The 27,163-nt window shown below is 44.1% G+C and overlaps 2 protein-coding genes across 2 annotated transcripts; both read left to right on the top strand.

Annotated features, from left to right (window-relative positions):
- Positions 1–341: 341 nt before the first annotated feature.
- On the top strand, positions 342–22,071 carry MELTF (melanotransferrin). The gene is made up of 16 exons (XM_009983248.1): positions 342–387; positions 3,353–3,507; positions 8,265–8,364; positions 9,775–9,957; positions 10,276–10,432; positions 11,961–12,028; positions 12,780–12,967; positions 13,128–13,308; positions 14,256–14,407; positions 14,804–14,900; positions 15,756–15,950; positions 17,102–17,258; positions 19,636–19,703; positions 19,807–19,994; positions 20,811–21,009; positions 22,001–22,071. Exons 1-16 carry the CDS (start codon positions 342–344, stop codon positions 22,069–22,071), a joined length of 2,205 nt encoding a protein of 734 aa, XP_009981550.1.
- A 1,295-nt stretch (positions 22,072–23,366) lies between these two features.
- On the top strand, positions 23,367–25,664 carry PIGZ (phosphatidylinositol glycan anchor biosynthesis class Z (Gwada blood group)). Its single transcript, XM_086618582.1, has 2 exons — positions 23,367–23,484; positions 24,106–25,664. Exons 1-2 carry the CDS (start codon positions 23,367–23,369, stop codon positions 25,662–25,664), a joined length of 1,677 nt encoding a protein of 558 aa, XP_086474708.1.
- The last annotated feature ends 1,499 nt before the right edge of the window (positions 25,665–27,163 follow it).

Raw genomic sequence — 27,163 nt, 5'->3', positions numbered from 1 at the left:
CTTACCCCCATGAGTTGGTGTGTAGGTGTTTATCCAAGTCTACAGGTGGTGCTAAAGCAGTAACAACCTCATTGGAGCCTCAGATATTTTGCAATTTCCTAGTCTGAGTTTTTTTTGCAAGTCTAGAGGCGGTGTGAAGAGAGGTAGGCTTTTTTTTTTCTGTAGTCGTTATAAGGTGACGTGTGCCAAGGTAAGCAAGATAAATTGGTGAACAAAGTGCATCTGCAACTGAATGCTGCTGATTTTCACTGAAAAGCAGGCTGGGGAGAGCACGCTTGCAGAAGCCTTGATTTCTGGGGTTTCTGAAGGCTGAAAAAAGCACAAATCCCAAAATTTTCACCATGAAGAGCTCCAGAAATGTCTTCTATCTTCTCTTCTTTCATGCTGGTAAGTGTTCTCCAAAAACTTTTGCTGTGGCATGGTGTCTTTAGGGTTGACTTCTGTGTGATGGGAGAGAACAGAGAGAAACTAGAACCATTTCAGAGCCAATCTCATATGTCCAGGAAAAGGAATAGAAAGAAAGAATAGAAAAAAAATAGAAAAGGAGTAGATAAAACTATTGAACACCGTGTATGTGTCTTGACTCATTGGTGTCAAATGTTGTATTTCCTCAGTGCTGAATCTACTTCTTTTGGTTCAGTGGTGTCTGTTTCTGACAAGTAAGTGTGAACAGTTCTATGACACTTATACTGTAAAAATAGAAATAATTGCCTTGTCCCACTTACCACGCTCTGTGCGACATGTTGGCTTTCTCCTGTCACTCCTGAGTTCTAATGGCAAATGCTTCTAGTTTCGCTGAAGGTGTAGATGCTGTTTCTGAAGCACTTTGCAGTTCTTCAAAAAAAAATTGCTGTAGTTTATACTTTTTTTTAACATTGTTTCTATTGAAAGCCCTTGATAGTGTATTAATAGCTGCATGAATAGCCATTTGATAAGGTGTTACGCAAGGTAGTACTCTTATTTTCAGCAAAGGAGTTAATTGGATAGTTGCCAGTGATAAAGTTACATGTTTGTTTAGGACCTTGAGCGTATTTCAATTGGAAATTGCCAGCTCCTGCCATTTCACGCTTCGTGTACATCTACAGAAGGGCCAAAATTGTGAATGAGCTTCAATTCAGAGACTGAGCTGCTGTTTTAAAATGTTCTTAGTTGGCAATAGGAAGAGAGGCTAACTACAAACCTTGTCTGTGCCCAAGCCCACTTCAAATGGGTTAACGTGGAAGGTGGGAAACAAGAAATTGCCCAGGATCTGGCTTTCCTGTGACAACAAAGTTCTGCAGTTTGGAAAGGGACAAATTAATTACATTTTTTAGATGACTGAGGGAAAAAGCAACAGATTCATGCTGTTTCACTGTTTTGGCTGAAATATGGAGCCCAATGAGCTTTGTTTCATGTTTCTATTTTATATGGCTAACGATTTCTTCATGCGATTTGTGCATTCTCTCTGGTGCATTTATATCTAAAACCAGAATGCTGAGGCTGAAGAACAGCACTTGGCCATAAGTACTGAGATGCTGAGACCCCAATTTAATTTCTAATTGCTTGTGTTTATGAGAAGAAAAACCCAAACCTCTTTGTCAAGGAAAACCTAGGTTCTTCCTCCTGCCCCAAGAAATTAATAGTGAAAATTTCATCCAAGTGGATGAGGTAGACATTAAGTTTCCATGAGGTGTCTTTTTACCATGACCCTGTTGTGCCTTTCATCTAACCATCCTGGTTCTCAGAATCCCTGCAACTCGGAGATGGGGAGTTGTTTCTCCCTCTACTAGTGCATGCTGCCATGAAAACTTCCTGTAAGCTTTCCAAATCTGGTTTCATGTTTGTTGACAGCAGTAGAGTTGGCTCTGAGCTGCAGTGGAACTGCAAGCCAAAACCCTCTGTTTCAGTGTTGGGTGCAAAACAAGGTTTGTGGCATCAACGATCTTGTTTAGTTGGCGGTCACTACGTCAGGAAACATGCATAGTTATTGTTTAGCGCTCCTGGAGTAACTTGCAAAGTTAGATGTGTTATCTCAACCGCGTGACAGTGGTGGCGAAGTAGAGGGCCAGTTAGAGTTTTTAGAAAACCACATGAAAAATAACTTAGAGTAGACTCCAACTTAAAAGTCAAAATTACAGGAAAGCAATGGAATGTGATGGCCATGCTTACAAAAATAACCTGCGCCTATCCGTCAGCATAAACCATACTTGCACGCACATTTTGTGTACAGCTGCACCACCTGCACATGATGACATATCCTTGAAAAGACAACAAAGTGTTTGTAGCTTTGGCACTTAAAAGGGCAGTGTTTGGGTCTGCTGAAAGACACCTTTCTTCACTGACTAATGCGACCTCCGCTACTCAACGTGAGTCTTTTCAGTCATGGAACTGCCCTCCCCTTTTTCTGACTGTGGAAACAGCCTCTTATGAAAGAGTGTTTTAAAGGGACAAGTTTACTTTTCTAGTTTTCATAATAAGCCTAGTGGCAAAGCTCTTGAGCACCTAGGATTGCTTTTTTATTCAGACCAAAAAGGGCTGGAGCAGAGGTCCAGGTCCGAACTAGCAACGCTTGAGGCAGCGTTGTCTTTGGGCAGTCTTTTCGATTTTGTAGTCTACTATTCTGAATAATAATTTTAAATACTTCTGACTCAAGAGAAAAGATTATGCATGTGTCCCAGGTCATGAGGCTTGTGCAGACAGCTAGAGGCAATAGTTCTTGCAGAGGATGATTCTCTCTGAGGATTATTCTGTTGCAGTACGTATAGTTTAAATGCATCTCCATCTGTCTGCACAACACATCTGACCCAGGAATCTGTTCAGGAGAAGAAAGAAAGATAGAAGGTTAAAAAGAATTGCTATGTATTTTTCTTCACTGTTAAGTGACCATGTTGTACAGATGGCATTGTATACATCTGCAGGATAGCTCCAGAGAATGAACCTGAGAAGCTTCTCAAAGCCAGGACCGTGGCCTTGTGTGAAAAGGACCATGGTACAAGCTCAGAGACACTCACAGACCTGGAGGGTTTGCACAGAGAAAGATGATGTATTCTGCAAGATTTTAAGAATAGCCTGGATGTCCTGGCCTGTTCCATGGTACCCATATTTCTTATCTCAGAAACAAACACCATTGGGTTTCAGTATCTGAGTCTGAGCCTCTCCTGTTTCCAGTCCAAAAAACGTCAGTATTTAGGTTAATCTGAATGAAAGTGGGAACCATTTCTAAAGACTGCTGTTGAAAGAACCCTGATTTCTTTCTGCTTTGGGAGGAAGAACAGAATGAAAGCTTGGCTCTTGAGGGACCTTTAAATGGTAAGCTCTGTTACAAAGCCACCCATGTGTTTTACAGAATCTTATCTTGGTGTTGTGTTTGCAGCTCTCGGCCTGGAACGTGTCCGGTGGTGCACTGTCTCTGAGCAAGAACTTTCCAAGTGTAATGACATGAGTAAGGCCTTTGGTGAGGCTGGTATCCTTCCCCCTCTGGAGTGTACAGAGGGGGGGTCAGCTGCTAACTGTACCCAGATGATCAAGGTGAGTCGTGAGTGACAGCAGTGTTACTGATTTAATTTCCCCATGTGCCTAATAAAAATCCAGTGGCGATGTACACAACTCTTGATAAATATCTGATGATCCAGGCAGCTGACCATATGCTTCCTGGCATGCATGTCTTTGAAAAATCAAAGCATATATTTTTTAGAAAGGTGTACATAGAAACCTGAATGTCAGACTGACCCTTGTGTCATCTGTTTGGTTAGTCACATGTGGCTGGTCATCAGGAACACAGCAAAGGTCTTAAACATTCCCTCCCAAATGCTAATCTTTGATTTGGGAATGGTCGGATTTATTTAGCAGATATTTAAGAGGGATGGAGCTATAGAATGCAGACAGTAGTTAAAGCTGTGCTGCTGAGCCTATAAGTAGATTGTATTTTGATAAACTCTGGATCAAACTCCCATTTCAGGGTCCCATCATGCAAATTGCTGTATATACAGATGAGATGAGTGTAAAGCCAAATCCCTCTCCCAAAAGAGAGAGAGAAAGCAGCAAGTAGGGTGAGCAAAGGGCACGCAAACCCAGCTGTGTTAATTCAGCTGCCCAGAGCACGCTCAGTTTCCGAAAGGACCACAGCTCTGGAGAAGGTTTTAAAGACTTAAAAATACGTGGCTTTGCAAAATGGTGTATTGGAAGATCATTCTGTCCTTAGGAGGGAGTGGGAGAGAACAAGTGGATGTTGGAAGGAATGTGAAGGCAGGTAATCACAGTCATCTTCAATGGCAGAGTGTGGGAGAAGGGGGAGGCTGGCTGGCTGTGTTGATAAATAATATTCTTCACATATTGTCTGCAGACATGCGCAAAAATTAGAGTTTTGTCAACAACAAGAGGTTCAGAACCATGGAACAGTTTGAAGGGAGATGAGGCAGGTGGTCGTGTGACCAGAAAAAAGAAACAGATTTCAGAAATTGGTGTCTTGTAATTTTTTGTCAACAGAAGTGGAAGGCTTTTCTGACTACTAAAACTACCATACTGCCTCTTGATAAATACTGTTCTTGACCAAGGGAATCAACACTGTGTTGAAGAATGTTAGGAGCAGAAATCGATATGTACGTGGATCTTGCCACTGAATCAGACATTAGACTTTCTAATGTCAGATGTTTCCAAAACCACCTGGCTGATGGCTGCGTTCCACAGAGAGGCACCTGTTAGCCTGTGCGAAGCAGGTTATTAAAAGGGCTGATGAGCGTCTGCTTCTGAAATACAGTGCACACAGAATTGCATTTGTAAGCCATGGCAAGCAGCAGACACCTCTCTCAAACCCTGGATTCTTGGACAACTTGATTAGCTGAATTCAGAAACTTGCAGGTGAATAGCGTGAGTAAATAGTTTTCTGATAAAATAAGTCTTCACTGTAAGTCTTCAGATGAGGTTGTGTCCTTGAGACCTCTTGTTTTCTTGTGCTAATAATCTACTAAATGCTTAAGCCAACCTAGTGTGTGTAGGACTGTGTGGAACCCCTGAGTCTGCATCCACACTGAACTCTGCTCTTTGAGGCCAAAAAGGGAGTGGGACGCAATGGCTGAAGAGGCAGAGATATGCTGTTTTATAACACTACGTAACTCGGACTTAGTCCTGTGAATGTGTTAGCACATGGATAATGTAAAAAACCTTTTTCTTTAAAAATGTTTGAAAATTGAGAAATGTCTAAATATTAAACTAGGGAGCGTGACAATATTTAATTTGACCACAGCTATTCTTCAGCAGGTCTTTAAATGCTTCTGTAGGCAATTCTTAAATGTTGTGACACACAGAAATGAATTTCCTCTGAAAATAATTAACAGACTATTACCATTACTTACATACTTGTCAAAAAAAAAAAAAAAGTGGAATAATCCTGTGCTTTTACTAGATGCGTTGGCAAACGCTTGCTACAAAAAATATACCCACATTGTTCCTGATATGCCACCTCAGCAGTGATTTTATGCGTTTAAAGGGGAGGTCGATAGTCTGGAAACTGTTTCAGGTTAAATACAATAGGCATTTTTTTCTAGAAGCTCCTGTTGTTCTCCCTGAGAGTAAGGTCCTTCTAACTCCCAGCTCCTCTGCTTCCCCTCACTGTCAGGTGTCCCTCCTAAACAGCAGGCCATATTTCATAGAATCATAGAATGGCTTAGGTTGGAAGGGACCTTAAAGATCATCTAGTTCCAACCCTCCTGCCATGGGCAGGGACACCTTCCACTAGATCAAGTTGGTCAAAGCCTCATCCAGCCTGGCCTTGAATGCTTCCAGATATGGGGTATCCACAGCTTCTCTGGGCAACCTGTTCCAGTGCCTCACCACCCTTGGAGTGAAGATTTGATTCCTAAACTGTTGTCCTGTGCTCTGACTCTCACTGGTGGAATATAAAATCTCTTTTTTCAGAAAGATTGTGTCTGTTCTTTAAGATGCAAGTATCTTCCAATTCCTCTCCAGGTTCCCTTGGAGCTTCGTTCAGTTCTCATTCATGAGGAGCAACTTTCAGGACATCTCTTGTTCAGCTAATTAATGAATATAATATTTTTTTTTAAATTACATGGTACCTTCAAGTCTGATTTAGGTACCAACATCAGTGTATTATGTATGCTCTCAGATGATCCCTTAAAAATATTCAAGCTTTTTATGTGGCTCAACCTGTGAGAAATTTCTGTAGTATACTAGACAGCATAGTCCTAGCCCTACCCTGACCACTGCTCAGCAAAGTGCCAAGGGATGGATAAACTAAATTACCCCCTCCAGTGCTGAACCAGAGGTTAAGCAAACTGATAAGAAACTTGGAATCAGCTTAGAAATGCAAACTGTCAAACTACTGATTATTTTCTCAGCAATATCTTGTCTCTGTGTGAGATGCCCTCTCCTGGCTTCCACTAGGTTCAGTACACAGTAAGAGCCAGGTTCATCTGATCAGAGGTGTGTATAGCAGTTCTCGAGTCCTTGCTGCTGTGGGAAGTCCTATTCCATGCTATCCAGAGCAATCCTGCATCTGTAGCAAGATTCCAGCCAGCTCAATGTTAACAGTCAGCTGAAAAGATACAGTATTGTTGGACACCTTCCCAGCGGTGGATGCCTCAGATTTGTATTCCCCCAGTTTGGACAGTCTTCTTAGATGCTTTCCTCCTCCTCTGAAATGGCAGTGCTACTTTGCTGCACTAGTCAGCAGTAGGATATTATCTACACTCTTCTCTCTGTCTTTCTTTGAGATACCAAAACAACAACCTCCAAGGAGTTTGATAGTAGGTCTGTGGTTTTCCAGAGGTTATGGCTGGGTCATTGTACCTGAATTGGCTCTATGTCTGTCCTTGACGCTGGCCTCAGCTGGTGACTGATGTGCCATAGCCATACTGAGGAGCAGCCCTCCCAGTACTTAGACTGGTTCATTCTTTCTGTTTTTCCAAAAGGTTTATGAGAAGTTGCTAAAATTGCCATTAATTGTCCAGCTGTTGTGGCTCTAGTACCCATTTTTTGGTCCTTCCAGGTCAGACGTCTTAGTCTGTGGACGAAGAGCTGTGGTTCTTTTCCTGCTCGTGTACTTGTCTCTGCCTTATAAAGCCTTGTTGCAGCACTGGGCAGCTTGGTGGGCAGCGTGGTCCCTCTGATGCTGGCCTGGTTCTGCCCCATGCCTCTGACCATCTCCTCAATGCTTTGGCTGCTGTTAGAGTGGGGCGAGTCATCATTCAGCCTGTGGACCCTACCTCATGTGAAAGCAGGTCACCCCCCTGAGAGCATCCTCCCCATCCTGCAGTCCGCACCCAGCTAGCTAGGTTACAGTGGCTCCTGTGTATCAGGTACCAGGCCTTTTTGGTGCTCCAAGTCTGCTGTGGGGTTGTCCCAAGTTCTAGAGGCTCTCCTACTCTGCTCTGGACACAAATGTATTTTGAGCCTTTTCTCTTTCCTTGTGTTGTGTGAATTTGAGTTCATCTCTTTGCATGTCTTTCAATTTAGCACCTTCAGATGGTCCTCCTTGATCATGACACAGAAACGTTTTCTCCTGTGCAGAATATAATGGTCCATGTTTATTAAAAACAAGCAATTCCGCAGAGTAGGTGTTTCCTCTCTACTATTCAGAAGGGAGGAAAATACTGGAGAAGGACAGAATCGTCTTTTTGTTCACTAGTGCTCCATCGAAGGTACGTACTTAGTGTTAGTATAAACTCATCCGGAGAGGGAATTACTGGAAAATGTCAATGTCCCCTTTCTCTCTCTTTCCCATCCCTGCTACCTGTCCCTTCCACATCCCACCTCCAACTGTGTTGCTGTTTTGTCTGCTGAGGTACAAGCCAGCGTGTTTTAAGGTGGTTTTTGAGTATACACTTTGACATTAAAGTTGTGCAGTCCCAGAAGACAGCACTTCAAACTATTAGTGTGCAAAATCAAAAATATATTTACTTTATTTACATCTTCAAGCTGTGGGGCACTAGCTGTAGAGATGAATGAAACTCCTACTTGATGGTCTTTAAGATTGTCACAGAGATGCAGGACCCATTTGTAAGATTGCTTTGGACTATGAAGTGAGGCCATCACAGTCCAGGGCCCGTTTCTGCATTATTTCTGAAGGAAGGTGGTTTTAAAGTTCTAAAATCTCAGTAATTGTTCTTCAGAAATTTGAATGCACTTAAAAGATCTTCTTGGAGAAAAGAAACCTCATGAATACAGATTAAGGGGCCGCCTCTTTTAAATTCATGGCTACTCTGCCTCTGGCTGTTGAGAAATACTGATAATTACGCTTCAACATGTGTTCTGCCCTTGTGTCTGCACAGGATGACTTGGCAGATGCAGTGACATTGGATGGTCGTTCAATTTACCAGGCTGGAAAGGAGCATGGTCTGAAACCTGTTGTTGGGGAAGTATATGATCAAGGTACGTTCTGACTAAATAACTTTTGGATTACTCAATGTGAGCTTTTTCTTACTCACTTTTACTCTTTCTGTTTTATTTGGGGGTCCTTTTCTCGAAGACCCTGAACACTAGGTAATGGTCAGGTTCCCTCTTGGATGTTCCTGCCCATAACAGAGTGTGGGGAGGAAACAGGAGACAAAGGGCTGTGGCTGAGTCTCTTCTGAAACAGTCAGGTCAAAACAGCTGTTCTTGTAATAGTGTTTTTCACAGTCTTACTGTCTTCCCTGTTGCAGTCTTGGAAGATAAATTTATGAATTGCCAAGCATAACTTGTTACTAGGTTTATCTCCCAATCTCATAAATGAGAATAAATAAATGAGCTTTACTTTTAATGGTGTTTGTGATGACCGACTGGAAGAAAGGAAGGGATAGATTATGCTCCTTATCTGGATTCCTCAAGCTTTGGATTCCTTCCAAGACAGAGACAATAGATCAGTGGTGACTTGTCATCCCAACTAAGGACTCAGTATCAACGTGTTTGTGTAGTTCAGAGCTAGAAGATATGTCCCATAACTTTCAGAGACCCGAGGGAAGGAACAGCTCTGGAAGCAGTCAGCAAGCAGTGATGTCCCACCACTCTGTTGTGAGATGGAGCTGGATTTGGTTTGCAGCTGGATCTCGGTGTGATCTGGCCAAGGCAACATCAGAAGTTCCTGCTGGGCTCAGTCCACAGGGACTTGGATCACCTGCAGCAGCTCCCCCACCACTGTTAACCACATCACGACCCTGGTGAGGGAACTGCACTTCAATTGCTCAAAACAAAATGGGCCTCACGATCCAGAGCCTGGCTGTTCATCTCCATTAGTCAGGTTATGAGCTCAATCAGAGAAAAGTGAATGAAACTTAATGGGTTTTGATCCAAAGACAGATTAATTGACCTTATGGTCACTTCAGACCCTAAACTCTTGACTCTCTGAATTGTATCAAACTGTAAAACAAAGAGAATGAAATCACCTGTGATGCTCTGCTATGGTGTGTCAAAATTAAGATTGAATTAGTAGCCAACGGGGGATTTAATTTTTTTTTTTTAACTATTAATTATATTGTTATCAATTCAATCCAAATATATTTAGAATCATAGAAAATTTTTTCTTGGAAGGATCCTGCGGATGTCTTTTATCCCACCTCCCTTTCAGAGCAGGGCGACCTTCAAAGTTAGAGCAGATTGCCTGTAGCCTTTAACTAAGGCATCTCACACTGCAGAGATAGTGGAGGAGAGGACATTCACTCATGGTCAGCAGGTTCTCACCAAGGATGTGAACGATGTGACTTGCCTGTGGGTAGGGGAGCAAAAAGAGGCCACAAATCAGTGTCTCGCTGTAATGCTGCTGGGAGGCTACTTTGCTTGCTTCTCTTTCTTCCTACACTGCAGAGATTGGAACTTCCTACTATGCCGTGGCTGTGGTAAGGAAGAGCTCCAACATCACCATTAACAGCTTGAAGGGTGTCAGTTCATGTCACACAGGCATCAACAGAACTGCAGGCTGGGATGTGCCAGTGGGTTATCTGACTGACAGTGGGCGCCTGGCAGCAATGGGATGTGACCTTCCGAAAGGTAAGAGAACAGGGCAAAGATCTGTTCCTCGGCACTGCCTTTCCGTGTGGTCTTGGGACCCTGTGTGTGGATGGAAACGTGTGGTTCTAGCTGCTGTTTTGTTCCTTGGCTTCAATGCTCCTTGTAAGACGGAATAGACCTAACGTAGGTCTGATGAAGACTACAGGGTTTTCTTTAAACTTGGAAACCATCTTTTAAGAACAAAATGACTTAACCCTTCTAAATATTTTGAGGTGTACTGTGTAGATGTGTTAAAATGAGATTGTAGGATCTTGTTAATTCACTGCTGAAAACTTGTCATTCTAATTTCACGTTTAGCTGTAAGTGAGTATTTCAATGCAAGCTGTGTTCCTGGAGCAAACGGCGTGAACTATCCCAAATCCCTCTGTCAGCTCTGCAAAGGGGATTCAGCTGGGCAGAACAAATGCGAACGAAATTCCCAAGAGCAATACTATGACTACAGTGGGGCTTTCAGGTAAAAACTGTGGCTCTGTCAATTTTTAATCACTATGCTCTATCCATAGCCATCGTGTCCAGGCCTCAGTGACAGGGAACTGAAGCCAGAGAACTTACAGTTGATCTTATGTATAAAATTTTAGAATGAGTGTCCTGGTTTTAGCTGGGACCGGGTTAGCTCTTTTTAGCAGCTAGAAGAGCTTTGTGTTTTGGTTTTACTCAGAGGCTCGCTCTGAGAAGAATGCTGATAGCAAGTTGATGTTTGTGGTTGGACTTGAAACTCCAAGGACTTTTCAGTGTGCCGGAGTGCAGAAGCATGGCGGGATAAGGGGGGAGCATAGTTGGGAAAGGGGGACACGATTCCCCTTGTGATTTGTGGTGAAACTTAAGATTGAGGGCCAAACTGGCCAATTAGTATTCCATATCATGCAGCGTCATGCCCAGTATAAAAGTGAGGGTCAGCCAGAGAGAAGGGCTTTTGCGCTTTGGCTCTTTCGCTGCTTCTGCTCTTTTGCGCTTGCTGCGCTTTTGCTCTATGGTTTTTCTTTCTTTTTCTCGTAATATCTCTCTCTCTCTCTCTCTCTCTCTCTGCGCCCCCCCCCCCTCCCCTCTCTGCCCCTCTCTATTTCGGGGCCTCGCGTTCGTCTGGGATTGCAGCTTCGGGATGAGACGGGCTTCGCATACGAGGGGGTGGTGAGCATCTACACTGTGTATTAAATCATCTGTATTAAATTGTTCTTATCTCAACCCACGGGTTTCCCGTTTATCCTTTAATTCTGTCCCTCATTCCTGGGGGAGGGGGAGTGACCAGCTGTGTGGGAAGGTTCAACCTAACCCACGACAATGAGCATGCTTTAAACCTGCAGACTGAACAAAAGTAATTCTAAACCAAAGTATTTAAACCAAATGGATATTTAGCACTTGTACTGGGCAGGGAAATCCCACTGCTGTTTGCTTTGTCCAGCAGCTGTTAACACCAGTCTGACTGTTTCAGCAGGCTGTATCTTTCCCAGTAAAACCTGATGACCCTGGAGTCTGAGAGCTGAACTGCCTCCCTGCTCAGCTGTTTCAGTTGTCCCAACTCAGTTATTGAGTTGCTCTGCCTTCTGTTTTCGCACACCAGCCTTTCCCTTATTTTCCTCCATCCTCTCTGTGCTGTGGTGCAGCTCCCAGTCCCTGAGCCATAGCTTTGACCGAGCAAGGGCAGGATTTGCCTGTGTGAAACGCTTGCTCCTCTCTGCGTATTCCCCAGAGGATTGCACAACTGCCTTAGACAGAGAACTCTCCGGGACAAAGAAGGTCATGGCGTTTGTCCCAGGCAGCACTGAACATGTTGTCCATGTTCACCAACTGACAGTGATTGTTTGCTTCATGCTCTGACAGCCACTAGTCTCTGCCTTGAGCGAAACTCTCAGCGCAAGGAAGTAGGTCAGTGTCTGCGGCTGATGGAACGTAGCGTACGTGCCTCTGGCTGTCCGCCGGCAGTGACCGGTGCGTGGGAGCTCTGCTTCATAACGCGTCTCTGTGGTTGGATTTGTATTTGTTAGGTGTTTGGCTGAAGGTGCTGGAGAAGTTGCTTTCGTGAAGCACAGCACAGTGCCTGAAAATACTGATGGTGAGTAATCCAGAAGCTTGTTGAATAGTGGCTGCGGTGTCTGAAGTACAGTGTCTATAATGGCAATGCAATGTCAAATGTTTGATTTATTTTGAATTGAGAGTCAGAAGAAAATGCTCTAATAGTGAAAAAAAGATGCACCCACAGATGGATGCACCAGGAGATAGTCGTCCATGTGGACTTTTTATTTTTAAATAAAATGCTCAATAGTTTCAGTAAAGATTAGAGGTGGAATCTCAAGCTTCTTTTGGAAAGAGAGCTTGAGCAGCACTAAACACTTAGTTTTATGGAGAACTTGCCTGTTGTATTGCTCATGCCTACCCAAGGATTTCAGCAGAGACTGGCAGAATGTTAACAAGATGTGGCCTGCCCTATCTGGCACTTTGTGAACTCTACCTTGAGCATAATGTTACTTTAATATCATGGGCCTGTCTGACCATCGTTTATGGAAAAAAAAAAAACAACAAAAAATGTTGCACATCACCCTAGACTTAGGGATGCTCTTGATACTGCTGCAGACCCAAGTAGAGTTCAGTGCAGTCTAACAAGTGTTAAGCTGCTTATTGTCTTCTTGGAGACACAAGACTAAAGGACCACATAGATGTATGGGATGTATTGTGCAGTCAGGAATAGTTCCAAGATGATCAGGAGATGTTTTCTGCTCTGCATGTGATGCTTAGAGCAGACTTGGAGCCTGGGACATCAGCTCCACCTGATGTCTATTCCATAAGCATGTTCTGTCTAATTTCAGGAAGAAGCCTTTTTTTGTGGGCCCAGCAGCTTCGCTCCCAAGACTTCCAGCTCCTGTGCCGCAACGGCAACACAGCTGATGTGACAGAGTGGAGAACCTGCCACTTGGCCCGAATCCCAGCTCGTGCCGTAGTTGTGCGACCTGACGCAGATGGGACAGTTTTCTTCCAGCTCCTGAACCAGGGACAAGTAGGACATGATTTTTTCCTTAGTGTGTTGCATTTTAGAATGATTCTCCCACCCACCTGACTGAACTGAAGGCAGGATATCCAGGCACCTTCAGTTCTGTGGGGTTTGAAGGGGTATGGGATGTGTGACAGGTGCTTTTTTGTTTTCCTTAACATTGCAGCAAAGATTTAATGGGATAGACACCAAGTTTCAGATGTTTGACTCTGCAGCCTACGGTGCCCAGAATCTTCTGTTCAGAGACTCCACCACAAAGCTCGTTGCAATCACAGCTCAGAATTACCAGGTGTGGCTGGGTGATGAGTATCTTCATGCCGTGCAAGCCCTGAGCTGCGACCCCAACAGTAGGTTGTCTTTAGATTCCCATTCATAACCATGAACAAAAATAGCTGATAACAAAGACCATCTTTATTCTGCTTTATTTTCTTCTGATTCTTGGGGGGTTATGGCAAGATGCCAGTCTAATCTTCAAGCATGGAGAAAGGTCGCTTTTTGACCTAGAAACAGTATCAGGTTGCAGAATACTTCCCTGTGCAAATTGGCCCACTTTGTTTTATAAGATACAGGCATTTTCTACCCTTTCTGGAGTATGCAAGACATTAATCGGGTATTGGTACTCCATTTCTTACCTGCTAACAAGGGGAAATCATAATATGTTGCTGTGTAAATCCTCAGGTAGCCAGTATCAGGTAGCCAGTAAAGGTAGCCAGTAAATACCAGGTAGCCAGTAAAGAATGGATGAATGGTTTCCTAGCAGAGAATTTCTTCTGAAAGCTGAAGAAACTCTCAGCTGCTCTTTATTGCAGTCTTAATGGTCTTTTAGGCTATTGGAAAAATGCAGAAATGACTCGATGTGATTTCTGGTAAAGTCAGAATTTCTGCCTCAAGAAGCTTAATAGTCATGGCAACTGAGCCTCCCAGACGTGCTCTGTGCTGTGGCAAAGCCCCCCACCTCCCGGACTTGTCTCTTCTGGGGTTGCTCAGTGACTATCAAGTATGAGGAAGCCTGTGTTCAGGGTGGCTTTTTACTGCACTCTATGGCTGTGCCTAATGGTCAGCAATCGTAGGAGTTCTTGTTCCTTCACTCTGGATGGGTTTGCAGTGTGGACATACCGCTAATCTGGAGAGCTCTGTGGTTCCTGATCAGGTGTAAGTCTGAGATGGAGAGAAACACTGAAGTAAACATTTTTAATAACACGTGTGGTCTATATGTGAGAGTGAGCAGTGTGTATCCCTCCTTGTCTATTACAAAGAAAGTGAACTGTAGTATTTGCTTTCCAATTTTGTGCAGCATTGCCAGAAAGCCTGAACTGGTGTGTTGTATCCACTGAGGAGATTTGGAAATGTGGTGAAATGGCCATTGCCTTTAAGAAAAAGAACTTGAAACCAACAATTCAGTGTATTTCAGCCAAGACAAAGGAACAGTGTATGGAGATGATCCAGGTAGGCTGCTACAATCTTTGTGCAACAAGCCAAATTAACACCAGCTGCTCTGTGCTGGGTAGGTGGGATCAGAGATACGTGCACTTAGGTGACCACTAGAAATGGTAGTAGTATGCTCACGTAGTATGGAGCGTCCTGAACCCTGGTGACCGTCAGTTGTGATAAGGGCATTGTTGCCCATCTAGCTCAAGCCTCTCTGTGCGAAATCTCCTGTCCCCGTTTCACTTATGATGCTTTATGCAGGTTTTGGGGATTTTCTTTAGCAATGTATTGCTCTTTTGCTGTCAGACTTTCCTTTGAGATGTAACAGGTGTGATGCTAGAGGTGTTATCATTGTAGCAGGGAAGGTATCTACTGTTTTTTTTCACAGAAATCTTATTTTTTTTATTTTTTCAGAAAAAGGAAAGTGATGCTGTAGTACTGGGTGGAGCTGATATTTACACAGCTGGGAAGACATATGGCCTTGTACCAGCTGCTGGAGAAAGTTACTCTGGTAAGAAGGTTAGGAAACATAAATATAGACCTTATTTTTCCAGGTTGTTTGAAAAAAGCTCTAAAAACACAGCTTCTGTTCCCTAGCCCTGCTGGGAAAGCTGTTTCCAAAGGAAATGAGAGTTACTATCCTCACATCATGGATAGAGGAGGGATGGGTTCCTACAGTGAGTTTATGGCAACTTTTATCTGTCCTGCTACAGGACCAGATTGAGTCTTTGGCAGTTTTGAGTCTTGTACCTCTTTATTTGTCTTTTCAATTCCAGAGAAAATATTTACAATGGAAAAGAACAGTACTTACAAAATCAAAATATTTTTAGCAGAAGCAAAAATAGAGAAATCACACAGTAAGATTCTATTTAGAAAAAATTCTTCCTGTCAGTGTGGCTGCTTCAGAGTCACTGATGAAAAGAGGGCTTGTGGACATTGCGTCGCTATGGCAGAATTTCAATACGCTGCAAAACTCATGGAAATTTTAGTTCAGGTTTGAGTTTTCATACAAAAATAACTTCTTAAAATAGTTTAGCTAAGTCACTGATGACCTGAACGTTGGTTTCCAGAGGGATGTGTTTATGAGGGCTGGTGTTAACAGGAACACTTTTGTGTTCATGTCTAGGTTATTCAGTTCAAGTGCGTAGCCATACCAGTATAAAGGCTGTAAGCGAATGCAACATCGTGAAGTAGTAGAAGTGAATAGTAATTACCTTTACATGCATACTTCCTGACTAGCTGATTGTTGATGGAATTGAAGTTGGCACCAGGTTAAGTGTAACAGACCTGCAGATGATCATTAAGCAGTGGGAATGCTTAAGGGAAGCTCTAACGCATTTTGTGTTGTGTTTTTTTTTTCTGCAAGCTGATGACAACAGCAATGCATACTACGCTGTGGCATTAGTGAAACGAAATCTGTCCAATGCATTCACCATCACTGACCTGAAAGGGAAGAAGTCCTGCCATACAGGACTGGGGAGAACTGCTGGATGGAATATCCCCATTGGTATGCTAATTAAGAGGGGCATTATTCAGACCAGAGCCTGTAATATTCCTCAAGGTAAGACAACAGTAGTACGTATCAAAAATACAGTGACAATCTAATTGTAAACTTTCATTAGTGAAGTAATTCTGGTATTTCATAGCTCTATATTAAGCTTATCTGTTTGTGAAGGAGAGTTGTGTTTTTAATGTGACAATTTGAAATTTTACGTTTGCCACCAGAGTAGACTAATGGAGGGATCATACTGAGAATGTTACATCTGACATGGAAGTATTCCCTCTTTCCTTTTTAACAAAATAATCAGCTAATTTAGGTTGGACGGGGACCTTTGAAGGTCATCTAGTCCAACCAACTGCTCAAATCAGACCCAGTTAGATCAGATTGCCCAGGGCCTTGTCCAAGCAGGTTTTGAGTGACTCCTAGGATGGAGATTACACGCAACCTCTCTGGACTCCTGTCCCAGTGTTTGACCATCCCTGGTAAAAAGAAATTTTTTTCTTGTATCTAATCAGGATTTTCCTCCTCATAACTTTGGTCTGTTGTTTCTTATCCTTTTGCTCTGCATCTCTGAGAAGGATCTAGCTCTGTCTTCTTGAAAAACCCGCTGTGTAAATGAAGACAGCAGTACACTGTTAGCTGTCTTATCTCCAGGCTGACCAAACCCATTTGTCGGCCTGGTACGTCATGAACTCCAGCTCCCTGAGCATCCTACTCGCCTTCCACCGTATTTTCTCCAGAATGTCAATGTCTTTCTAACACCGGGAGCTCAAAACTTGGCACAGATGTCGGAGGAGAATCATCACTTCCCCTGACAGCTCCGCTAACACAACCCAGTGTGCCATTAGCCTTCACAGGCACAGAAGCAGCTGCTGACTCTCAGTTAATTTCATGTCTACCAGGATCCCCAGGTCCTTTTTTTACAGAGCCGCTTTTCAGCCTGCCGTTTCCCAGCCTGTCATGGTCTTACTCCATCTGCCTATTTCATATCTCCCAGGGAGCTATTTGGTTTCATTACATAGTCAGCTAAGTGGTATTTGAAAATATTTTAAAAGTTGTAGTTTGTGAATTCCAGTAAGGCAACTGTAACTCATGTTTCTAGTGTTCTACTGAAACCTGCGTGAGTTATAACTTCATGACAGTGTAACTACGTTTCTTGTGAAGAGCTCACTCTTTTCACTCATCATATTGGTTTGTCTGTCTGTCCTCAGCTGTGAGTGAGTTTTTCTCTGCCAGCTGCGTGCCTTCAGCTAAGCAGGACAATTATCCATCAAAACTCTGTCAATTATGTATTGGTGATGATAGTGGAAACAATAAATGCAGTGCAAGTAGCCAAGAACGTTATTACAGCTACAGCGGAGCCTTCAGGTAATTGATACACCTGATTGTTATTAAGTCTGTCAGCTTGTCCAGATGCAAGAAGGAACTATTTTCCATCCCAGTCAGCAAAAAGTGGTCATTGCTGCTGCAGTTAGATGGCACGTGCTGTAAATGAAGGGGGACGTGTGTCACCAGATGTCTTCAGCAATACAGATATGTCATCAAGTATTACATTAGATCATGCCAAAGCCATTTGCCAGCTTCCTGGCCCACATACAACCCACAGCGAAATCCATGTTTCTGTTCGCAGAGCAGTAGGCACCTACCTAGTGAAGACCAAGCGGATTTTCATCAGTCTCCAGTCTTGCTTTAATCTAGCATGGCAGACAGTCTGCCAGTCTGAATGGTCAGGTCATCCATAAAGAGCTTAAATAGGGAAGCAGGCAAACAGTAGCCAATATCTGGCTGCTGTGAGTCCATGCTGAGAGTGGCAGGATAGTGATAGGGAGCCAGGAGTGGGTCTTCACAGTCCTTACTTATTGGTGGCTGTATGTGAAGGTAGGTTTCTGAACAGCACAAGCAACTATCATCAAAGTTTAAGTATCAAATCCTCTTCAAAAGAAGATGTGTTAAAGGTACGAGGGGAAAACAGTGTAAAATGGAATAAATACTTTGGATAGCAGCAGACACCTGGGCCATACCCAAAGACCTGGGGCTTTAAAACTCTTAGATACGGAAGTAGCATTTCCTCTTCCTGATCTTCATCTCTGAAGGTAACGGTGCGTGTAACAGAGCTGGCAGTGAGTGGTCTTTTTCCTTCAGGGGAGGAGACTTTGACAGCAGCTGCCTGGTAAATATTGAAGCGCTAGACTTGGGTAACAACTTTTTTGCTAATCTATTTAGCTGTGTCCAGCTGCTCTGCTGTGGTACATGCCTCTACAGGCAAATTCCAGAGTCTCTGCTGTACCTTATAGGGTAAAAGAGCTGGCTACTGGTCACCAAATGAATAAGAAGCCCATGCTGTTACAGGCTGTATGAGCTTTGCTCATATTTAAGGTTGTGCATTTGATAATAGTGCCCATACAGCCCAAACTTCATGTGGAGATCACTTTTTAAATAGAGAAGATAAGACGCTTAGTTTTTCAAGTGATGTGGTAAGTTCTAGATATTTAAAAGATTAGTTAGGATTTGAGGGGAAAATGGAGGGTCACAGTCTCCTGCAAGGAAAGGACGGGTCTGGCTGTGATGCTCAGGTGATCTTCTCTGAAAGAAGAGTGAGTTATGGAAGGTGACTGTAATTTTTCCTCACATTTTGTACTATGTAAACCATACTCAGTTACAGCTTCACATCATCTTCTTTAGCAAATGCTTCTTGGAAACACTTGCAGACTAAACTAGAAGGTACCACCACTACTACCCACAGATCCTCGCCAGCACACACTACCCAAAACACATGGGAAGTTAGATGTCCTTACCAGCTCACCCAGCTTGCTGATTTGAGGTTGATTTTATTTATGTATTACTCATGGTCTGAAGCAAGTGCCATGGATTTCTTCTGTCTGCTGACTTTGTATTTCAGGCCTAGCAAAAATCTCTTAGCAGTCTGTGGGGCCAGTTGTATCGTGTGCTAGAGAACACCACAGTGTAACGTGGGAAGTAGCAAATGCTGGTAAAGGTGTTGTTCTACACCTTTGCCCCAAAACTCTCTGTAACGGGATATCACACTCGTAGGAGAGGAGGAGATTTTAGGGTGCCCCTGGCATGTTGGGCTGCTTCTGCTTTAGAAAGTTAGAGGAAACTGAACTTAGTTCTGGAATAGTACCCTTAGAAATGGCAGTTGGATTAACTAGGTATCTCCAGCATACAGGGCTGTAAAAGCAGTGTCTGTGTAAGCACCAAGGTCACTCTAACTTGGAAAGAAAAGACGGGGGGGAAAAAAGTATACATGTGAGTGTGCAGACATGTACATATGCAGAATCTGATAAACTCCTGGGTTAAGCAAATGATTGTATTCAAAAAAACTCTTAACAGCATATACTTTGTACACGATGTAAAAAGGAGCGAAAGCAATTGTTAGCAGATGAGGAATACTGCATTGAGTATCACATAATATATCTTCTGTTTCTTTCCTCACCTTATTTTGGCCTTTTTTTGTCATTTCTCACACTCTTTTTATTGAAAAGTTTCTGTTGTATTCCTCTCTTAATTCAGAATATTTTTTTAATACTTTGCAAAGATGTTGGTTTTCTCTCCTTTCAAGATGCTTAATTTCTCTGGTTTTGCTTATTACCTTAGGGTCCAGTGCATTTGTTTGCAGGAGTGTGTGTACGAAAAATTGAATTCTAAACCTATCAGTTATTAGGAAAAAAAATGTGGTTCACATAATGGTGCTTTGAATTGAATTTTTATCTCTCATTTCCTAAAGGTGCCTGGCACAGGACTCTGGGGATGTGGCCTTTGTGAAGCACTCGACAGTGTTTGAGAACACAGATGGTACTTAGTTTTACATATCTCTCTATTATAATTCAGTTATTTTTCTAGAACCTTTCTGCTCTAAAGCATTCAATGAGTGACAACGACCAGTTTCTTTTTTCAGGTGAGAATATGGATAGTTGGGCCCGAAACTTGAAGTCCAGTGATTTCCAGTTACTGTGTCCAAATGGTGCCCGTGCTGAAGTGACCCAGTTTGCTGAGTGTCACCTGGCACAGGTGCCGGCTCAGGCTGTTATGGTTCACCCAGATACCAGCGTTTTTGCTCTATATGGACTACTGAACAAAGCCCAGGTATTAATAATCCCTTTATTTTATGGAGGAAGTTACGTATGGTCTAACAGACCAAGGATAAAGACAACAGGACCATACTGCCATATTATCTCCCCTGCATCATGGGACTGGCAGCATGTACACTGTGCAGAGCCCTGTTGAAGTGGGACAGACAAGGTAAAATATAACCCGTGTAATTCTCCTGGTAAAACCACCGTGGTGCACAGGGATTTCAACTTTTTGCCCAGCCACTGGTTTCAGTAGTAACTTTCCTGGAGCTTAAGGTGTTTTCCCAAATGGCAAGACTTTGAAGTCTACAAGAAATAGAGTACATGCTAACACTTTTCCATCCTGGAATTTTCCTAGGAATGCAACAAAACGTTGCTGGGTGTATTCTTGCTGCAGCCATGTACATGGTAAACCATCGAGGCAGAGCATGCGCGGCTGCCACAGCGAGGTTCCTGTCGATACTGAAGTTAGCTACTTCAAAAGCAATGCTGAGTATCTCCATGCTATGCTTCAGTCATTTCTGTAACTCCTGAGCAGGCAAACCCTGTACGACACAACAATATTTAGACCAAAGAATTTTTTTAAATATACAACTCTTTCCAGATAGTAACAAAAAAAAAAAAATCACAAATGCTGTTCTTGTAATTTCCAATGGCAGAATTCTGTATCTAATCTACTGGAGTATCTAAAAGCAAACACGAAAGAGAGATTCTGCAATTCTGTATGAACTTTTCATACAGAAAAACAGTTCCTGTTGTTGTTCATGTTGTACGAGAGGAATGTGGCACTTGATCTTGCAAAATACTGAAAATTTTGCATGGTTTTTAGGTCTACTTTGGAAATAGCAGCAACGGAAATGGATTCAAAATGTTTGATTCTTCAACTTTTCAAGGAAAAAACTTGATCTTTAAGGATTCTGCTGTTGAGATCGTGCCGGTAGAAGAGAGGAGGACGTATGCAGAATGGCTGGGGAGTGAATACATTGAGTCCCTTGAAGGGATGCAAACACCACAGTGCTCTGGGGCAGGTAATATAGTAAGACAATACCTACTCGTGGCTGCTGTCGTTCCCCTTCTTATTTTATGTCAGATATAAGGCTTGGACTAGCATGATCCAAATGGCAACTTCCAGGCCACCACTGGCCTACCACCTTTTCTTCAGATAAGCTGCTGTTTGGATAACATGGCTAACATTTGAATGCCTCCACCTGCTCATCAGGGGAGTGGGGTGGGGTTGGAAGCTGCCCCTGTCCATGTGGTTCGGGTGGAATTTGGGGCAGAAGCCAGCAGTACAGTGTCAACATGGTTTACAAGATCAGTCAAAAACTGGAGCATCTTTGCCATCGTTGCTGATGTTGAACCACCCTGGGCTGGAGGATTCCCAGGTGCTGTTAGATCGATACTGCGTTTCTGACCTGTAGGAGAATTTCTGCATCTTGGAAGGCAGTATCTTGCCCAGTGAATCCTCTCTGGCCTCCTGGCTGGTTCTGTTCAGACTCCTGCCTCCCTGCTTATCCCATCCTACCCTTGCTGGGGGCAAGTTTTTTTTCCTGAGCTCTGCTGCCAGAAGAGGTAAGTGCACAGAGGATGGACAGACTGTGAACAGAGGGACAACCTGCAGCCCAGAATACAGCTTCTGCCATGGGCAGGGTCCTCCACCTTCCAGTAGAAGAAAGTAGGGGGAATCTCCAAAGGCACTGGATGAAAAAGGCCAGAGGGAGTTGGAGGGGACTACCTGTTGGCACAGAAAAGAATGAAGCCAAGTGTGTGCATCCACTGAGCTTGTTGACTTTTCACTACCAGTACTCTCACTGCTTGAGAGAGATGTCATCTGCGCTGTGATCTTTAATTTGATATAATCTCCATCAAGAAACTTGTGGCTGTCCTCCTTCCACATGGGGTTATCTGAGTGCCTGTGCATGAAACTTGGATTTGCTGTTAGTGAAAATTAGTTCGCTTCTGATTAACTGGTTTTTTATCTACTGGCTGGTAGCATTCGGTTTTTATTTTTATTCATAGCTGCAATAACAACAAATGTTGGTGTGCTGCTGGTAGGCAGTGTCCTCCTGACTACAGCTTCCACCTCATGATCCTGGGATGAAAAGACATTCAGCATAATAAAAAACTGGTAAAACCAGATAATACTGTAAATAAGTGAAAATAACGAATAAACAAGAGAATTACAATCTATCCAGACTTCAGCCTGTTAGCTAAACTACTGCTTTTCTCATTATTCTGGGAAATTAACATGTGCCCCACGCTTCTCTGCCCGCCCGTTTCATTTGCTGCAGGGTTACCTGGGCTTAAGAGGGAAAGAGACAAAATATGGCCTCCTGCAATTTCGTTTTAGGTTTTGGAGCTGTGTCTGCAGTAGCAAGTAGTGACACAATGCAGCAGCCCCCAAACCTGCAATTATACAGGATTGAAGTCCTTGGGGAGTTCAGACCCTGGCTCATCAGCCAGGGATCCATGACACCTCTGGCCATTTACTTGAAAACTCTTGGCCACGCCTTTCTGTCCTGAATACCTTTAAATATGCTGTGTTACATTTTTATCTGCCGAGTACATAGTTGATGTTTAGATACGTGTTTGGTGTGTGTGTTTCTACCACCTTTGGATCTTTTCTAGCTTGTGGAGTTCTTTTTAAGTAGGATACATAGCTAGATCTCCAAGACCTTTAGTTTTGCAAGGCTGTTAGTCTTGTTACCCTACCATTATCAGGCATTGCCCCATTCCTTAGGGGGGGCGGCCCTGGAGGAGCCTACATCCTCATTTTCTTGCATGGCTTGTGTGAATATTCGGATTCATCACCTCTCTTCTTTCATAGAATGATTATTTGTAGGCAGTAATTGCACAATAATGTTCACATTTTCCTCCTACCGTGGATTATCTTTGTAAATATAACAGAAAAGCAGTTTAAAAAAAAAATATTTTTTCTCAGACTTCTTCAGTATAGTAAAGAAGGAGCAGGAATGACATTTCCCCTGCCTTCTGCTTCAGTTACAGAACTGCCGTTAAGAGCCCAGGGAGGCTCTCGCCATGAGCAATTACAGATACAGATATCTATGTACATATATATATATGGGATGTAGACACCCTGGGCTGTCTGCAGGGAAAGGCGGGGGCCTCGAGGCCCGGGGTCTCCGCAAGAGAAAGGACAGTGCCTTCTTGGAAGGACAAGTCTCTTCTTGGCAAACCGTCACCCAGAGGCGGTGGTTTTTTGATCAATTATGACACAGTTAAAATTGAAGGTGCGTTTAACGCTGCCCGGCCGCGCGCATGCGCGCCTGCCTCCCGCTGCGGCGCCTCGGCCGGCGGGCGCGCGCCCCCTGGCGGGGCGGAGGCGGGAGCCGGGAGCCGGTCCCGCGGCGGAGCCGGTCCCGCCATGCGGGCTCCGGTGCTGTGGGCGCTGCTGGCCGCGCTGCGGGCGGGCTGGTGCCTGCTGCCGCAGGCCGGCTACCTGCACCCCGACGAGTTCTTCCAGTCGCCCGAGGTGATGGCAGGTAAGGCGGCGGGCGCTGCCGGGAGGGGCCCTGCCGGTGCCCACAGGCCCGGCGGGTCGCCGGGCAGCGGCGGGAGCGCTCCTCCGGCGCGCGAGAGGAACGGCCCGGTCCGCCCGGGAGGAGAGGCCCCGCGGGCGCGTTTCCCTTTGCAGCCCCACCGCGCGCGTTCCGCGGGGGATGTAAGGCTGCGCGGCGAGACGTATCGGCACGTATCCGTCACGTACCGTCGCTTTGGGATACAGCAGGTGCCAGCGGGTGTTGCGCGGAGACGCGGACCGAGCGACCCGCTGTACACAACCCGCTTTTACCGCTTCGGTACAAAGCGGCTCTTGCGAGCAGGGTCGCTGCGGATCTGCGCTCGGGGGCGGCTGTTTCTGCTGTGCGCTGTCCGCAGCCAGCCGTGCCTGGAACTGTATCCCTGTAACAGACTTTTTTTTTTTTTCCCTTGAGCTTTGTAACGATTAATGGCATGTTCCTAAAAATCTCAAGGTTGATACCAGTCTCAAAAGTTTAGGGACAGCTCTGCATCGTGATGCCTCTTATACTAACTTGTACTCCTAGTGCTGAATTACCGAATAAAATACGTACGTATGTTGGTTTTGCTTTTTTCTTCCTTTATAGGAGATATTTTAAACCTACAGGTCTATTATCCCTGGGAGTTCCTTTCCACCTCTCCTTGCAGAACAGTTGTTTTCCCTTTAATGACATCTGGAGCTACCTACTGGGTGATCAAGTCTTTGCAGCAGCTGGACATATGTTCGCGTTGCATCAACAGCTATACCCTTCTTGTATCACCTCGCCTTCTCTTTACCGTCTTTTCTTTCATACTCGACTATAGTGTTTATCGATTAGCTCCTTTTTGGGAAGCAGATCCCTGGAAAGCACTGGTACTTCTTTCTGGATCGTATGTCACTCTGGTGTTTTACACAAGAACGTTTACCAACACGCTTGAAGGACTTCTCTTTGCTCTTCTGATGCTACTGGTTTCCTCAAGAAAGCCTGACGGCAGCTTACCAGAGCCTGCGAGCCCTCTTGTAGGCATCGTAACAACGGCTGGGTTTTTCAACAGGCCAACCTTTCTGGCGTTTGCTCTGATGCCCCTGCTTTACTGGGCAGGTCTAACTGCTGACTCTCACACCAGCATTAAAACTGTCGTAAGCCGCTTCTCGAAGCCTGTCCTATGTGCATGTTTTACTGCTGCTGTTTTCGTAACAGCCGACACCACCTATTTTACTTCTGTGAGCTCAGACAACCTCTACAGCATTAAAAAGAGTAGCCTGTTTGATGTAATAGCTCAAGTAAATGAGAAAATGATACTAACCCCTTTAAACTTTCTCAGATATAATCTTAATCCTCATAATCTTGCACTGCATGGAAGTCACCCACGAGTTACACATTTTGCTGTCAATGGAATAATGCTCTTTGGGACCTTACATGTTTTGGCTATCTGTGCTGGTTTTAAAATGTTGAAGAAATATATCAATCAATTAATATGGGTCAAATCATCCTACCATGGGTCATCTGGGCTATTAGTGTATTCCGAGGGCAGTCCAACATTACTGCTGTTTTATTTTGTTCCTTTGGCATTTCTCTCCCTATTCAGTCACCAAGAACCTCGGTTTCTCATTCCTCTCATCTTGCCATTAGTCCTGTTCAGTACCTCACGGAACAGAGCTGTGAAGTGGAAACCCATCATTGTTATTTTCAATGTTCTCGGGGCTTTGCTGTTTGGGTGCTTACACCAGGGAGGACTGATACCGTGTTTGTTTCACTTGGAGCAGCTCATGCATTCTCCAGAGTCTTCAAACCATCCGAGACACTATACTCTACTCTTTGCTCACACCTACATGCCTCCAAGGTCTCTGCTTAATATCAGGAAGAGAGACATGCATGTAGAAGTCATTGATATGGCTGGGTCTGAAGAAGAAACCCTCTGTCAAACAGTAGAAGAGCGAGCAAACAATTCTACCTGCAGTGACTGTCATGTTTTTGTTATAATCCCTGGTACAGTCAGAGCCACAATTACCAAATGTGGCATCTCATTCAAGAACGAGACTTTGATATTTCCACACTTATCAATGGAAGACCCCCCACAAATACCCTTCCTATTTAGTGGAAACTGGAGAAAGCAGTTAGGACTATACATCCTTCAGGTAGACAGAGTTCAGCAGAGCCTTTAGATTTCAGGATTAATACGTTTTAGTTTTTCACTTCATTTGGGCACTGCAAGATCTTCCTCTTCACAGATCCATGTTCAGCACACCAAGTGGCCCTGGGAGCTCCCCTGAGTCTCTTTATTCCCTTTCTTCATGCTCTTACACTCACCAGTGTAACCACATCTGAATAGAACCTGCTTAAATTTTGAGTTATTCAGCCCCTGTGGTGTTTCACATGAACTTGTGTCATTTCCCTGATGAGAAAGGACGCAATCAGAGCCCACCAAAACTGGGATTCAAGCTCAGCTCTTTGCACATGAGATTTATTTTTGAAAGTTCTTGTAATGTCTGACAGAAGGTTTGGGGATTGTGTGGGTTTTACTGGTACTAGACATTAACTCAGCTGCTGGAGAGAGGTTACAGGACTAGACAAAAGCTGGTCTGACTCAATAAGGTTTTTATTTTTTGCTCTTAAAAATTGAGAGCCTTCTCTCAGTCATCAGACCAGACTGCAGTGATGATAATAGGCACCAGTGCTGTAGTGTTGTCTTGGGTGGTTCTGTCTTGAAAAATCCCCAGTGTTGACCTGACAGAATCTGATTTAGAACATGGAAGGTGCTTCAGCATGAGTACTTGTGCTAAATCCTAAAATCCAAGCTTTGCCTGCTTAGCGTTTCTTGCCACAGTTCCGTTCCTGTGGACGTGCTACATACGTACTACAGAGAGCAGCTTGGGAATGCTGCATTTGGATGGCATTAAGCCGTCTGTCATTGGGCTGTGCAAACGAGGCGGTCCTTCCTGTGCGCGCTCCTGGTGCACATCTCGCGGCTTTCATCGCTCTGCCGTGGCTCTAGCACTGGCAGGCCCTGTGGTGCGCCGGTTCAAGGACCTACGCAGGCGGATAATGGGTCACTCACAGAGATTTGGTCGCTTGTATGTATCCATTTGACCAGATGGATCTCTGAACGGGCTCACTGCGGGGTTGGAGATCCACCAGTTCTGCTGCAGGGGAGCATGTGAGGATCCAAGGGAGGAGCTGCATTCCCTGCGCCCCTGTCCCCTTTCAGTAACGGCTCCCCGTTAAATCAGCTTAGTGAGAATAACAGATCACATCCTGGCTCTCTGTTGAAGAAGAGTCTGATTTTGAAGCGGGATACAAATAATCCTGAGCTTCAGCTGAGAATGAGGTATGTGCTTAATAGTATAGCACAACTAACAATTTTTGGTCTTGCCTGTGTGAACTGTTGGATCCAAAACACCCTGACATGAAGGGAGACACTAATTTGGCACACGCATTGTAGGTCAAGCCTCTCTCTGTGAAACAAATTTGACACTTGAATTCTCTCTGCTCACAAAGGCAGTAATGCTTTTTGTAGTTCTTCATCCACACAGCTTTACATATGGTCTTATGAGCCAGTTTTTCAACAGAGACAGTAACAAGATAGGTTGATGCCAGGCTTTAAAGGGAAGCTAGTACAAATCCCTGTGTGAAGGATTTGCCTGTATCTTCCAAATTATACATA

The sequence above is a fragment of the Tauraco erythrolophus genome, chromosome 11 (assembly GCF_009769465.1).
Source record: "Tauraco erythrolophus isolate bTauEry1 chromosome 11, bTauEry1.pri, whole genome shotgun sequence".
NCBI classification, from domain to species: Eukaryota; Metazoa; Chordata; class Aves; order Musophagiformes; family Musophagidae; genus Tauraco; species Tauraco erythrolophus.
The sequence above is the reverse complement of the archived record's forward strand: the minus strand, read 5'-3'. Positions and strand labels throughout refer to the sequence as shown.

Coding starts and splice junctions, on each gene's coding strand:
- PIGZ (XM_086618582.1), top strand. CDS start 23,367: ATGCGGGCTCCGGTGCTGTGGGCGCTGCTGGCCGCGCTGCGGGCGGGC. Junction 23,485..24,105: donor GTCGCCCGAGGTGATGGCAG/GTAAGGCGGCGG, acceptor CTTCCTTTATAG/GAGATATTTTAAACCTACAG.
- MELTF (XM_009983248.1), top strand. CDS start 342: ATGAAGAGCTCCAGAAATGTCTTCTATCTTCTCTTCTTTCATGCTG. Junction 388..3,352: donor TCTTCTCTTCTTTCATGCTG/GTAAGTGTTCTC, acceptor TTGTGTTTGCAG/CTCTCGGCCTGGAACGTGTC. Junction 3,508..8,264: donor ACTGTACCCAGATGATCAAG/GTGAGTCGTGAG, acceptor GTGTCTGCACAG/GATGACTTGGCAGATGCAGT.